At 36.3% G+C, this 16,183-nt stretch overlaps 2 protein-coding genes across 2 annotated transcripts in view; one reads left to right on the top strand and one right to left on the bottom strand.

The window, feature by feature from the left end:
- Window positions 1-133, bottom strand: part of LOC309496529 (uncharacterized protein) — a 259,879-nt gene extending 259,746 nt beyond the window's left edge. The window contains exon 1 of the mRNA XM_082166521.1: window positions 4-133. The gene's annotated coding sequence lies outside the window, so the exon portion shown is untranslated. The remainder of the gene's footprint in view (window positions 1-3) is intronic.
- Window positions 134-8,903: 8,770 nt separating this feature from the next.
- LOC309496528 (uncharacterized protein) overlaps window positions 8,904-16,183 on the top strand; it is a 32,536-nt gene continuing 25,256 nt past the window's right edge. The window contains exons 1-2 of the mRNA XM_082166520.1: window positions 8,904-8,962; window positions 14,791-15,020. Coding sequence (XP_082022646.1) covers window positions 14,849-15,020 — 172 coding nt within the window. The 5' untranslated portion in view covers window positions 8,904-8,962; window positions 14,791-14,848. The remainder of the gene's footprint in view (window positions 8,963-14,790; window positions 15,021-16,183) is intronic.

Genomic DNA, 16,183 nt, shown 5'->3' with positions numbered 1-16,183 from the left:
AACTATACATCATTAAAAAGATATAAGATTCAAGTTTCAGTATTTGACAACTATTGTATTCTGAGAAACTTATAGTGACAGTTATGTCTTAATTTGTGTCAGGAGTTATGAAATGAAAAAATGCGTTGATCCCTTTAATATGAATTATAGTTATGGACCGTCAGCTGGTCCATTCAGAAAAAAAAACTCCGTGCTGTTGTCATGACAGTGCTATACAAAACAACGTCCCTCAGGGCTTTTAGCTCAAAAATGTGCAGACTTGGAGAAATATTGATATATTCTCATAGATTTACATCATATTTCTATAGACAGGAATAATATTTCTTGAATTTATACCCAAATGCGTCGATGTAATCATTATGAGCGCTTCTTACTGAGATGTGCTGTGTTTTCAATTCATACCTATAGCCTGAGGGCGCTATATGCACAATAATACTCCATATATGGAACATGAAGAAGAGACATAATCATGTGACCTTCAAGGACGTCACTGATAGCAGCTACACACAAAGCTAACACAGAGATCGCTGTAATATGCAGATACAGACGTTTTGAAGACAATAAACATGATTGCAAATGATATTTGATATTTGAGTGTTCTTCAAGCAATGCCAGGTATTTTTATAATAATAGATTATATTTATAATGTAATGCTAATCGATATAGACTTTATCATCGTGCATACTATAAATAATATATTTTCTTTCTGATTTTTTTTTTATCTGAAGCCAAATTAGATCACAGAAGATTATTTAAAACACTCGACTTGAGTTATGAAATAAGTTTGAAGCACAAACATAGTTTTAATCTCATAAATGGTCGTGTATTGATGGTGTGCTAAGCTAACATGCTAGCTAGCTCAGGTGCACCTGTCACCTAGAAGTTATTCTTTTATGGGGTTTTTTCTAAATAGTAATGCTTTTCTGAAATGTTTTAGTGCATTTGATACAGTTTCAAATGTAAGTGAGAACTTTGATAAAATAAATTAGGGATTGAAACCCTATGAATAGCCTGTGAATAGCCAGTCGTTAGTAACTATAATGCAGACAAAAGATATGCATATATAGATCCATAACCAGGCTGGAGAGGTGTGTGAATGTGTACTGGGGAGACTGAGACTGAATGGGGCTCGTTTGCACCACAAAACAATAGAGACAATAGACTGAATAGATGACTTAGATGATGACTAAACATCAGTAGCATTAGTCTAATCAAAATAAAATCATTTGACATGATCTTGAAAAACATTTAACTAAATACAGAGTTTTAGACTTATCATTTTCAGATTTTAAATATAACATGGTCACACATATGGCTTTAGCTGCAGTGCATTTCTAGATTGCTACAGGGCCAACTTCAATTTTATTTTCATATTTTATGTTGGTTGTTTCAACCAATTTTCAAGCACTGCCTGCTAGCGCGAATTCGTCAGCTAAGAGTTCGGTAATGAATCGCTACCACCTTTATAGCAACTTTTATTTAATTTAATTTTTTGGGATATACTAACTTTTCATTATGTTATTATTGTCTTGAGTGAAGCGGCTTGTGAGAACAATGCTGGACCTTTAGGATTGTTATGGCCATCACCAGTCCTGTCTGTTTCATGGATCACCTGCCCCTGGTTTTTGTTTTTCTTGTTCACACACACAAGCACACATTTTTGTTGTCTGTCATTGTTTAATAAAAAATATTTTATTTGAAAACCTTCATTTGTATCAGCCATGCTTAAATTCGTTTTTAATCTGTTATAGTTTTGATAATGTGTATGGCCTTAATCTTAAAATAATATTCTTAGTCTTAACATGATCATGTTTCACGTTATGGTCCTGGGGGTGGCCACTTTCATCAGAAGAAGTGAGCTAGCTTCTAAGCGAATTCTGAACGGACCGCCACGGCAGACCTCTTTGCGTGATCACGAAGGTAGGCTAATGGCTGAATCAAAATTTATAAGCAAAATCACGGGAATCAATAGCCTAATACAGCCCAGTTGTGCTAAAATAAATATCATGAGACGTCCATCATCAGATGAATGATATGGAAAAGTTAAGTTAGAGCCGCTAAAGCCAGTGCTACTACCCATGCGAACATGAACACTAAGCTTTTCCCTCCAAAAATATAGCTTAAAACTTATCTCCAAATGCAAAACTGACATTAACAAAATGCAATAATGCAATAACAGCTGAAAAAGTACTTGGGTGTGTGTTTTATTTTATATTTACCGTTCAATAATGCAATCGCTGCTGTCTGTCCCATAGAAGAACATGACAGCCAGCGTACGTTTTGGAACTATTGGGGCTTACATGAACCACGTGACAGCCATAGCGGCGACATCAAAGAGTGTCGCAACTCTCTCTCTCTATGGCTCTGGGGTATGTCATTTCTGGGGATTTTTCAAAAGTGGCGTTGCAGCTTAACCTAAGGAGCATTATTGCCACCTACTGTGCTGGATGGTAAATTAACCTTGGGTGATAAGTCTGAAGTTAACTGTTTCCTCTTCCTTTGCACAAATGGAACATTGACTATCTATCTATATTTCCTTGTCCCACATACATCATCAATATTCATCATACCTGCAATAGAGGTTTCATTGAGCTTCATCCGGCGCTGCATGTTCAGCTCCTCCGTCCACACTCAGCCCCCATGGCGGGTTCAACGTTTCAAGCATATTATATTCTAAATCTCAAACCTGAATCATAAACGCAATTAGTGCTCTATATATCTGTCTGTCCATTAAACCTTTTCCTAAAATATCCTCATTCTTCATTCTATCCTCTCCATTCTTCAAATGACTGAATAATACATCCCGAAATCTATTATATTTACTACAAATAAATAATACATGACATACATTTTCAGATACACCACACACATCACATAATCCATTTTCATGTAACCCCATAATTGCCAGTGTTGAGTTTAACCCTGTATGTCGCACAGAAACTTACATACTTACTAAACATTTGAAATAACAAAATTGTGTCAGAGGAACCTAATACATATGAATTGTGTGGTTTAGTAAAAAAACAAAAACACCATACATGTATACATTGACAGATGTTTATGTGCATAAAATCCTATATTCAATCTGTTCATCAAACATTCTGTTTCATTGGATGACTTCAGTGCACTTCAGAAGAATTTTCTTCTCAACATTACTGTATAATATTGTGACTTTAGTGTGTTGTCATGTGTTCTAATCACAAATTACAACAGATGTAGATTAATTTAAAGTAGCAGTAGCTACCTAAAGGAAACATGAATTGCAAAGTCATCTACATTTTTTTTTAAACAAATATTTATTGATCTGCATATATAACCTAATTTTTATAATGAATCTATTATTTTCATATAAAAACCCTTATCTGTTTAAATTACTCTGTTGATTTTATCATCTTAGATCTCTTGCTTGTACAACCAGCTCTGGCGTCTCTGTATCCTTTTCCCTGGACATAAAGCAATTATGTTTATATTATAGTGAAGGTAACTATCTCATGAACATATGAACAGATTTATAAAATAAGATAAAACATAAAAATACTCGTTTTGACTCTGCACTAAATGACTGGTGAAATAATTATTCTTCTGTCCTCTTGATTTATTTCCAGTTGAATGAAGCTAAGAGATCTTGATCAAATTCAATCTTGAAAAGGGAAGAATTCTTGTTCTTTTAATATTGTGATTGCAGGGCTTATTTAAGCAATAAGGTACTCAAGGCTAGTGCTGTATTGTGAATAAGTCAAGGCTGAAGGCGTTGTTAGGCGAAGTCGGACGTGATTTATTCACGATACAGCACTAGCCTCTCAAACCTTATTGCTTTTATAAAACGGTTACCACACAATACAAATATTAAAGTAAAAAAATATGTATTAATGCAACTTTCATGAAGTAAAATCACTAAAAGCCTTCCTTCCGCTAGAAAAAGTAGTCCCTGACCGTGAACAGCACGTTCCAATGTGTAATATGCATGAAAGCTCAAATAAAAACAACATAGGAACGTTCGTTCTCTCAAACTTTGTTTCATTATTATTTTTTACAACACAATATGTGATATTTCCTCACACAAAATAGCCTATCTCTCAGCATGAGAAAACGTTTGTTTCCCGTTTATTCCGTTATTTTCTCTCTGCACTTATAAATAAACCTTATTAAATATTTAAATAAATAAAAACACAAGGGCACATATTTTAAAAGGTCTTTATTTTATTAATGTTATTAATTTAGTTGCTAGAATGTTGCCATAAAGATTTTCACAATTTCGGAACACTACAATCTATTTACATCATGCCAGTAATTGAAGCAATCTCATGTTGCTTGGAAACACAAGTACGATGCACATCCCTGGCAGAACACAAGCGCTTTCCGATGGCACACTCGGCATCTTCGCCTGGGGTCATCACCTTTATTAGTGGTGTACATTGTCCTGTGGCAGACATAGCCTGAGGGTTCTCCTGTCATGTGAGGTGCTGGAGCAGGAGGAGCAGGCTCACTTGGAGGCATCCACTCTGCAAGCTCCATAACCAAATCTTCACGGAATTCCCACTGTGTTTTTGCTCTTTGGTTATGAGCAGCAGCCAACTGCTGGTGCAGGATGAAGGCAATATACCACTGCGATGTCAATAAAGTGGTAGAAAATCGAGCGGAACCACTTCCTGGTCTTTCGGAGTACTTTGTAATACCTGACAAGGCCATCAGAGAGATCAACTCCTCCCATGTACCTGTGTGGAAATAATAGAATAAATTTCAAATCTAAATGCAAGTGTAACCAAGTAAATAAAATATACACAACACCACTGAATCAATTCAACTCACTTGTTATAGTCATGCACTGCAGTAGGTATAGGTACAGTGAGTTCTGTCCATCCTCCAGCTACGGTGTGATCTCCATCTGCTGAATGGAAGGAGGAGCACATGAGCACCTCCCTGGTGTCCTTCCATTCGACAAAGAGGAGCCTGTTGTCACGAATCCACCGCATACTCCCATGGGGAGCATTTCTGGGCAACTTGTTTTCAGTAATTTGTGGGAAGCCCAGCCGGTTGCTCCGAATGTTCCCACAGGCCCAGATGCCTTTCTGGAGGAGGTCTCTGAAAAGTGATGGGCTGGTGAAGAAATTGTCTACATACAGCTTGTAGCCAGTTCCCAGCATCCTCTCATCCACAAGCACCATCACAGATTCGTAACTCAGCCCCTTACATTTGCCCTCATAAATAAAAAAAATCCGAGGTGTGTCCATGGGCTGAATCAGCCAAAACGAAAAGCTTGTACCGCCACTTTGTTGGCTTCTCTTTTTAGTACTGTTTCAGCCCAATCCTTGCTTTGGATGCCACCATCCTCTCACCTACTGGCAGAGATGCTCACAAGTCTCTGAGCTAGAGTCCAAGTCAAGTCTCAAGTCTCTGAGCTAGAGTCCAACTCAAGTCTCAAATCTCTGAGCTAGAGTCCAAGTCAAGTCTCAAGTCTTTGAGCTAGAGTCCAAGTCAAGTCTCAAGTCTCTGAGCTAGAGTCCAAGTCAAGTCTCAAGTCTTTGAGCTAGAGTCCAATCAAGTCTCTGAGCTAGAGTCCAAGTCAAGTCTCAAGTCTTTGAGCTAGAGTCCAAGTCAATTCTCAAGACTCTGAGCTAGAGTCCAAGTCAAGTCTCAAGACTCTGAGCTAGAGTCCAAGTCAAGTCTCAAGTCTTTGAGCTAGAGTCCAATCAAGTCTCTGAGCTAGAGTCCAAGTCAAGTCTCAAGACTCTGAGCTAGAGTCCAAGTCAAGTCTCAAGTCTCTGAGCTAGAGTCCAAGTCAAGTCTCAAGTCTTTGAGCTAGAGTCCAAGTCAAGTCTCAAGTCTCTGAGCTAGAGTCCAAGTCAAGTCTCAAGTCTCTGAGCTAGAGTCCAAGTCAAGTCTCTGAGCTAGAGTCCAAGTCAAGTCTCTGAGCTAGAGTCGAAGTCAAGTCTCTGAGCTTGAGTCCAAGTCAAGTCTCAAGTCTTTGAGCTAGAGTCCAATCAAGTCTCTGAGCTAGAGTCCAAGTCAAGTCTCAAGTCTTTGAGCTAGAGTCCAAGTCAAGTCTCAAGTCTTTGAGCTAGAGTCCAAGTCAAGTCTCAAGTATTTGAGCTAGAGTCCAAGTCAAGTCTCAAGACTCTGAGCTAGAGTCCAATTTAAGTCTCAAGACTCTGAGCTAGAGTCCAAGTCAAGTCTCAAGACTCTGAGCTAGAGTCCAAGTCAAGTCTCAAGTCTTTGAGCTAGAGTCCAATCAAGTCTCTGAGCTAGAGTCCAAGTCAAGTCTCAAGTCTCTTGTGGTTATAATAAGTGTTGCATCACGTACAGCGACCCATTCAGGCTGCTTAGAACACTGCATAGCTATATATAAGGAATTCAAAGCATGTAATATGTTATTATGACTCCTTTATTTATTAGCATTCAGTATCAGCTTTGATTTTGGTATATAATCAGTGTAAACAGGCTATTGCAACATGACAAAAACACCAAGAATGCTTGGTGAAAGTAAAAGTTAATATCTGTATTTTGCCTTGTAGCATGAACATACAGTACAGTACAGACCAAAAATTGAGGTTCTGAAGAAAAAGGACTCCCTTGTCTGTCGCTGAATTATAATGAAAGGCCTTGGCTCCTATTGTGCTGGCTCTGTGGGGCCATAAGACCAAATATAGAAAATGTTATACCTTACAGTACTAAAATTGACATACTCCTAATTAGTGCAAAACTGCAAAACATCACATTGTAGCTAAATGCAAAACACTATTGTAACAAACCAAATGATGTGAAATATACTATTATAAAAATATACTATTACATTTATAAGCAATAACAATGGTTATTGTCATAAGTGTATTGTGATTGTCAAAACATTTTAGTAACTAAACTGAATTTTATTAGGTTTAGTGGCAACATGTTACAATGTTAACATGGTACAATTTCTGGTATGCTATGTTTTGTTATTATTGCTTGACACAAATTTCACGATTTCAATTAAATTAAATTCTTGTGATTTGATTTAATATTTGGATAAATATTAGATACACAAGATAGGCGTCTCAAGAAAAAAAAAAACTCACCTAATGATGTAAACATAGCTACAGAGAGCCCTATCAGCTGGTAGTATTATTTAAGGTTAAAAATAACTCAAATTAAATATAATGCGTTTTTTTAAATTATAATAACAACTTTAGTAAAAGTAAAATAAAATATGAGAAGTAAAAATATAATAAATACGTAATATAGTACACATATTTAGCAAAATACTCTCTATAGCTCTTTTTTTCTAGCCAAACATGCTATATATATGGTCATTAAATGGCTTTCCTGAGGTAAATGTTATGTGACATAATTGTTTTCCAGCTGTTTTATTGACCCCTTTCCGCGAATGAAAAACACTGATTGATCGATATCATGTATGAGGAAAATACATTTCGATAAGTTGTACTGTATCTTTCAACAGTGTTCGTGTTTATTTACTATTAGCTAGTAGAAAGCATCGGTTCATGTGCCGTTAGGGATCTGTCACGTCACATTTACAAGCGCCAAAACGGTATTTATTGTTCGAATTTCGTAATAGAATTGACATAATTTGAGAGCTGAGATTTTTTTCTATCATAAGTAACCTACTCTGTCTAGTCTGTCAGCCTCCGTGTCCTCTTTGCTTTGCGATTTTTCTGTGCGTGAGAAAATGGATATGTGGCGTGAGAGCGTGTGAAAAGTGTCAATCGCTTGAGTCTCACGCTGAATGTGTGAGAGTTGGCAGCTCTGTTGAAGTTTTTAATGGCAGATTTACCTGCGGACCTCTGTTAATTTTGACAGCAAATTTTCATTTAGTTTTAGTCATAGTCTTTTGACTAAAATGCCATTTAATTTTAGTCATCTGAATTGTTTTAGTTTTAGTCTAGTTTTACTCGACGAAATACGATAAGATTTTAGTTGACTAAAATATAATGGGTTTAGTTAAATTATAATGCGTTTATTTAGAATGTCCAAACGCATTATATACTCCCGGTTAACTATTAACCTCTTAATATGAATGATTTTAAAGTTTGAACATGCAATACAGACACAGATTTAACTACTGTGACATAAAAAATCTTAAAATGAAATAAAACCACTTCTCCTTAAGTTCTTTTCAATTAATAATATGTGCATTCTTTATTACAACTTGCATACATCATTCTTTATTCTTTCAAACAGACATATGTATTTGTATAGATTTGTGGTGACTATTAGTATGGGACTAAATAAATCGTAGAGATTCTTGTCATCAATGGTTTTCCAAGCTGCTGGCTTATACTTTCATTTTTGTTATTAAAATGTTTGAATGTTCGCCGGTTCCCGCCTCCTTCTTCCCATAACATCTGAACTGCCTTACATTATCACAAGAAGTGATACTACGCATGCACGCGCTTCATGAAACAATGCTGACATATTTAGCGAATTAAATATTAGCTAATTTAATAATCGCAGCCTTTGCGATTCAAAAATTCACACTGACTAAGTGATATATAGAGATTTCTATTTAACATTGGTACATCATGCACCCTGCTTACACCCTGCTTATAAAGTATATAGTTATTATTATCACTATTGAGTTAAAATGTCTTATGTCTTGAAATAAAATTTTGGTCATATTGGCCACCCCAGAAGGACATCATATGAATTCTGCTTTATTAAATCATACACTGTTTTAACATGTATTTTTTACCTGTAAACACACTTACAGCTATCTGCATATTAATACTGTAATATGTGGTATAAAAAGTTTCTGCACCCAAACATTATAGTTTTGCCCATTGGACATAATCACACACTTTTTCATTACTATTTCTTAATAAGAAATATATATGTAAATGTCTGTGTACTGTACGTTTGTGATTTTAGACGCAGCAGAGAGTGAACGGGACTTTTATTTTGGTTTGGTTGTGTGACGTCATAAGGCTGCGCCGCGCTCCTTCATCTGTTGTGATTCGGCTGGAGAAAGGTTTGTGTTTTAAGCATATAAAAGTGTTTAAATCAATGCAAACTCTTTAATCAATCTAATCGTGTTTACAAGCTATGTAAAACTAAATTAGCCAATCAGAATGTAACGTATTTTTTAAATCTAATATTAATGAGCAGTGTTTTGTGCGAGTAAAGTAACAGAAGAGGAGCGTCTCATTTCGCTCCCTGTATCGTCAGTCAGTTTATCTTAAACAAGAATTCTGTTTCTGGCAAGTAGTGATGGAGAAATTTAGTTTTTTAAACTAAATTGAACTAAAAGTAGTTTAAAAAACTAAATGTCTAGAAAAATAGCCACTGATAGCAGACTAATGCAGTTATTAGACTACACTAATGCTGAGACACTTAACGACTGGCTGACACATTCTCTGACTGTTCATCGACTGTCTGCAGCAGATTCTGTGAACGCCGACTGTAAACACAGACTGAACGCGCTGAGTGCATGATCAGTCATAAGTATCAAATTACATTCATAACCGGCCTTACAGTGAGTGTGTCCCCGGCTTTATGCAGTTATTAATGCAGTTAGAGAGAGAGAGGGAGAGAAGCATGTGCGTCAATATTATTATTTATTTATTAATCCAATTCGTTTTAATTAACCCTCTGGGCTTCTTCATTAATGTGTTACACTTTGCTTCCTTTCGTGCAAAAACGACCGAAGCCTTAAAATGTTACTTCCCCCCCCCCCCCCAGGAAAACCAATGAAATATATTTTTTTTAAATTTAGATTTAGAATTTTTAAAGGTTTTTATGATACTTTGCATTAATTATATCATTTGTATGCGCTATTTTTTCCATTAGATTTAATATATATTTTTCTTATTTAATTTGTTTTCAACAAATGCAACATTTCACATTAGAATGCAGTGTAGAGCTAAAAATAAATAAATATTTGAAATACATGGAGAGGCTGTTTGATTCCAATTGTTTTTTTATAAATGATTTCTCCACCTTTTATATATATTTTTATTTAGATATTCTAAAAGACTACTTTTAGATTTTTTTTTTTTTTTTTTTTTTTAGATAAGTATCAGGTTTTGCATTATGATTACAATCAAACAATAACATTTGGTTAGAAAGGGAACAAAATGCAAACATTTTTGTTACTCAGTATTTGATAATTAAAAAAATCGAGCAAAATAAGGGATGGATAGTGATAATTCAAAACACTTTATACAGACATTTTGCAAATAATTGGTATTTTATTCTTTTTAATTTTATAAATGGTAATAAATACTTCAGAAAAGAACAGCATTTATGATCTAACATCAAAAACATAATAAAATAACAGCAAACAATCACTATCAAACTGTAGGTTAAAAAGATGAATAAAAATGTAATAATAATAATAATAAATATTATTTTAACCATATACATACAAACTGTAATTATTTTATTTATTGTTGCAACAGATATCAGGAACTCATATAATGCTAAGAGCAAACAATCATTTTCAAACAGTAAATTGATCAGTAAATTGAACAAAAAGAAGAATAAAAATGTAATAATAATAAATATTTTAACTATATACATACAAACTGTAATTATTTTATTTATTGTTGCAACAGATATCAGGAACTCATATTATGCTAAGAGCAAACAATAATTTTCAAACAGTAAATTGAACAAAAAGAAGATTAAAAATGTAATAATAATAAATATTTGATCTATATACATACAAACTAGGGATGGGGCCGATCCGATCCAGTATCGGTATCGGGACCGATACCAGCGTAATTCACGTATCGGATTTTCCCGATCCAACCTGCGGAGATATCCGATATCCTTGAGTCATGTCTGCGCTTTAACGTTGTCTGCTGAAATGACTCCAAAAGTGATTCCCGCCGGCTAGTCTGCTAGCTGGCTGCAAACTGCGGAATGGATTTCCTGAACGGAGGCGCGGCTCAATGAGACACAGAGTTATGAGACACGCCACCGCTCAGGAAATCCATTCCGCAGTTTGCGGCCGCTGTGTGGAAATTCTTCACACTGGAAACACCGCAGAGCAAGACAGCAAAATGCAATGTTTGCAAAGCCGTAATTCAGAGCTCGTTGAAGCTCCCACGCGTCGTACAACACAACGAATGCAATCAAACATTTAAAAAAGCACCACGTTACTGTGCGTTCACACCAAACGCGAATAGCGCGTCAAATTCGCGTCTGCCGCGTCTAGTTGGACGCTTGAATATTTTGAATCCATTCGCGCGCCCAGAGCGAAATTGACGCTCGTAAAAAGCAAAAGTTTGAAGCGAAATTGACGCGCGTCTGAGGCGAAATCCGCTTGTCTGTTTGCACATGGCTGATGTTGATCGAGCATTCATCAAGAGAGTTACAGCATCGGAGCGAGGATCACCCTTTAGATAGTGTGTGTGTGTAAGATGTTTACACTTGCACTTTTCTTATATTTCAAGACTCAAGTATTTGACATTTTGGGAATGTAATAAATATTGACATGACCTACAGTTGCATATTTGTTTTCAGAATGGGATTTTTCCTGTTAACAGGATTTCCTGTTTTTCTGACTTCCTTTTCTGACCTTATACTTACCATACATGCATAAATATGTAGGCCTACATATCATACTTGCCTGTTGAGAGGAGTTTATTTCAGCATCATATAAAATAAACAATAATGATAATAATAATATTAAAGCAAACACAGCTCTGGTATCGGAATAGTATCGGTATCGGCCGATATCCAAATTCAGGTATCGGGATCGGATCGGAAGTGAAAAAATGTGGATCGGTGCATCCCTAATACAAACTGTAATTAGTTTATTTATTGTTGCAGGAACTCATATTATGCTAAAATAATATCAAACAGTAAATTGATCAGTACATTGAAAAAAAGAAAATAATACAAATCGAAATACCCATACATAAATATAATTTTAACTATTTATATTCAAACTGTAGCCTAATTATTTTACACATTGCCTGTCCCCAGGTGGGATTGATCTCCCTCCACAGAACGAAAAAGTTGTAGGCCGAGACATCAATAATATTGAGAAAGATAGCCATGGGCCAGCGAGCTGTCTTCCGTCCACATGTGTATGTTGAAACATTTGATCATTTAGCTTAGAATTTAAGTTATTATTGTACAATTATTGTTAGCATTGAACAAATACAAAGTACCTCATACCTTGTCTAGATTGTCCACTCCACCTTTGGTGGCGTTGTAATCTAAAATCATCTCCGGTTTTCTGTCCTCGCGCTTGCTGACTGCTGCATCCTTGTGTGTGGTGCTCATAAGGATGACGTTCTTCTTCTTTTTAGGGCAGTATGACACGATATGGTGTGTGTCTCAGTGAATGCGAAGAGAGATGATAGAGGAGCCCTGTTTCCAGTAGTCACCAGTGCACTTGGGAGCTCTGCTCTGTTTTTGCGCACAGTACCCAGCATCCTTTTTTTTTTTTTTTTGCAAGAGCTCTGTGCCAAGAGCATAGGACGTGAAGAAATTGTCACAAGTGACAATGTGCCCCTTCAGCTCCTGTATCATGTCATGCACCACACGTTTTCCTAGGTTTCGCTCGTGTTGTGCTCCTGCAGGTTTGCCTGTGTACACCTGCATATTGTGGCAGTAGCTGCTTTTAGCATCACAGGCTGCCCAGATTTTAAGTCCATATTTAGCCGGGTTGCTCGGCATATACTGCTTGAATTGGCACCGGCCTCTGAAGCCAATCAAGCACTCGTCCACAGTTACATACAAGTCTGGGTTATATATAATGGGAAGCCTTTCCACCCATTTTTCCCACAGTTCACATATGGGTGCTAGCTTGTCAGCTTCTCTTCTCTGGGTTCTTGTGGTTTTGTCATCAAAACGTATAACACCTGACAATCTGATGAAATCTTTCAGAGGCATGGTTGCTCGAAAAATTGCTCTTCCCATCTCCCCTTGCCACAGGCTTCGTGTTGCTTCGCCATGTGATTTCGAAAACCCCAGCCAGAATGAGAAGACCCATGTAAGCTTCTATTTCAGGCCAGTGAACCTTTCTCCACTGATCCCCATCAACTCGATTCCCCTCCATATTTGTCATGCTTACTAAAATGTTCTGAATAGAGCTTGGGAAATACAACTCAAAAGTAGACTTGATGTCTTCAGCTCTTGAAATGGCATACCTTTCCTCTCCTCGTGCTCTTCCTGGAGTTTGTGGTGGAGGAGATGAACTCCATAGTATTTCTCCATTTTTTGATAGGAATGATGGATCTCCCTCAGGGCCTTCCTCCCCTGAATCCTCCTCTGATGGCTGATCCTCGGTCATCTGGAAATCTGGGTCAGCCTCCAAATCTTCCTCTATGTCTGAAGTGTCATCTGGTACACTAAATTCTTCGTTATCACTTGCCTGAAGCAAGTATTCAAGGGTCTCTTGAGCAGTATATCTTCTTGCCATTTTTGCTGAAGAATGAACTGTGGACTGTGGTAGCAGGCAGAGGGGAAAGTGATCGTTTTATAAACAAATACTCTTACTGGCCTGGTGGTTACCGGGGGGCAATCTTGATTCTTTGATCTAACCAGTAGCCATGGTAGCAGGCAGGGGTGAAAATGTTTGGTTTATAAATGTTTGCACTCTTGATGTTTTAGAGTGTCACCCCTTCATTGCTGTACACTATTTTTTCGTATGGTCGGTCATTTTTGCACGAAGGAAGCTAAGTGTGACTTTTTTTTTTTTTACCACCCTTTAACATATCTGAATCATCTCCTTGATTTTTTTTTTTTTTTTTGTGTGTGTGTGTGTGTTCACATAGGTAATGTAACAAAAGTCACCAAGTTTCATCCCCCTCCGATGAAGCAAAAAAATTTAAACTTTCAAAAGCCCAGAGGGTTAATTCGTTCTTTTTTTTTTTCTATTAGTGACAGTAGACTAGCCTAATAAATGAAACACAAAGCCCTTTTAACAAGTATAGGCCTATCAATAATTATGTATTTGTTATATGATCTATAAATATTATCTATAAAACCCGTGCAGCAGGACTATCAATTTATATTCAGTTTAATTTTCTATTGATTATAGATAGGACTATATCCTTTATTTATTAAAGGGATAGTTCACCCAAAAATGAAAATTCTATCATGTTTACTCACCCTCAAGTTGTTCCAAACCTGTATGAGTTTCTTTGTTCTGCTGAACACAAAGGAAGATATTTGGAAGAATGTTTGTAACCAAACAGATCTCGGTCCCCATTGACTACCATAGTATATATTTTTCCTACTATGGAAGTCAATGGGGACCGAGATCTGTTTGGTTACAAACATTCTTCCAAATATCTTCCTTTGTGTTCAGCAGAACAAAGAAACTCATACAGGTTTGGAACAACTTGAGGATGAGTAAATGACAGAATTTTCATTTTTGGGTGAACTATCCCTTTAAAATTAAACTGCATGTTTCCATTGATTGTGAAGTTAGACATTGAAAATTGCAGATCAAGCGTATGGGGCTGCATGGTTTTTCTTGCTTTGAATTGTATCCTATTATCCGTTATTACAGTTAACTATGTGGAGTGATTTGGGGCCGTAATGCGGTCAAGACCTGCTGGAACTACTTTAGCTGTGTGTTTCCCTGAAAATAACGCACACCTTAGAACCCTCGTCAACCAATCAGATTCAAGCATTCAACGGCCCTGTAGTATAACTTTATTTAATTTATATTATACAAATTTAATACAAAATAAAAATCATAACTAAAGTATATAAAATATAAACTCTCTCTCTGACTGACTCTCTTACCAGTGAACTGAACTACTGAACTAGAGCTGATTGAGACGTACTCAGAGATTTATTTTTCTTTCTGTTAATTATTCTCATCTTAAACAGGACAAACACAGAAAAACCCTGGCAAAGCGACTGAGATCCACCTAACACTATTATAAAGATGGCGTTTATTAAAGAGGAGAGTGAAGACTTCAAGATTGAAGAAGTATTCAGTTTAAAACAAGATGAAACAGAGGAACAAACAAAGATGCCATTTATTAAAGAGGAGAGCAAAGAGGTGAAGATTCAAGAAACATTCAGTGTGAAGCAAGAAGAAACTGAGGAACAAACAGGTTGGTTTCATTCTCACAGCTGATCCTACTTAAAATCAATCTGCAGATGACAAAGAAATTGTTTAAAACAAGTTTTAACTTTATTTTGTTTTGATATTTTCCCTTCGTGGATTTGATCTGGATTTCCACCTTGAGGTTAAAGTGCAATCAGAAACAACAAGCCAAAAAGACAAGATGGCAGGCCCTGCCTTTGTAAACAGTGAAAATGTAACACATGTGACCCTTTTTGAAACGTTTTCTTTAAACACAAGTTTAACATCTTGCTATTCAGTAGATAGGAGGTAGTTCTGATAAAGTGCAAAAAAAAAAAAAAAAAAATCAACAGCATTAAATATTTGTTTATTTGTTGTGTTGGTTTGAGTTTGAACATCCTTTTTTTTTTTTAGAAAAATATTTGAAGCTTGGTAGAACATACCTGGGGTCCAAAACGTTCAGCATGTGAATAAGCCCTGGCTTTTCCACAGTATATTAGAATATTTTCCATATTATATTAGTATAGCCTAGTTGATTGCGACTGCATCTGTGATCGCTTTCCACCGTTCCCAGTCTTATCATACAGATACAGTTTGAACATGTTTGTAAGAACTACGGGAGCCCAGAGGGGAGAGTCGGCGGATGTTAAAGAGAACAACTATTTTCATTCAAACAAGTTGACATAAACTACACATTCGAGTTAATCGATGCCCTGTTTAATCCCTATTAAAATGTCCAGCTCTACAGAAATGAGTGATATTTTTGTAGTGTGTCTTAATTAAAGTGGTTTTATTTGTCATTGAGCGGGTGGACAGACATGTTGAGATCACATGAGCAGACAAATAGACCCTTTTTCAGTTAGTAAACATGAAGTTTTTTTGTGGGCGGAGCTTAGGTGGAGGCAGAACGATCCCTCTGGCCGCTTCTCTAACGCTAGTTAGCAAGTTTTGTTAGCTTGTTTTTTAACAATGACAGGAGAAAATCCGATTTTATCTTAATGTGTAAGGACCGCGACCGCGATTGTTATTTGCAAAAGATCCTTTTAAAGTCGGCATGAAATCAAATTTTAAAATTCGTATTTTTATATGTAGTATCGTAGTGTATTATAAATGATTTATCTGTGCACTTCAATCATTTTTTTAAATTCATGTACCCTTATAATCTTTAATTAAATACGTTAGCCTTCCCTC

Source organism: Leuciscus leuciscus (genome assembly GCF_965113295.1).
Source record: "Leuciscus leuciscus genome assembly, chromosome: 4".
NCBI lineage: Eukaryota > Metazoa > Chordata > Actinopteri > Cypriniformes > Leuciscidae > Leuciscus > Leuciscus leuciscus.
The sequence above is the reverse complement of the archived record's forward strand: the minus strand, read 5'-3'. Positions and strand labels throughout refer to the sequence as shown.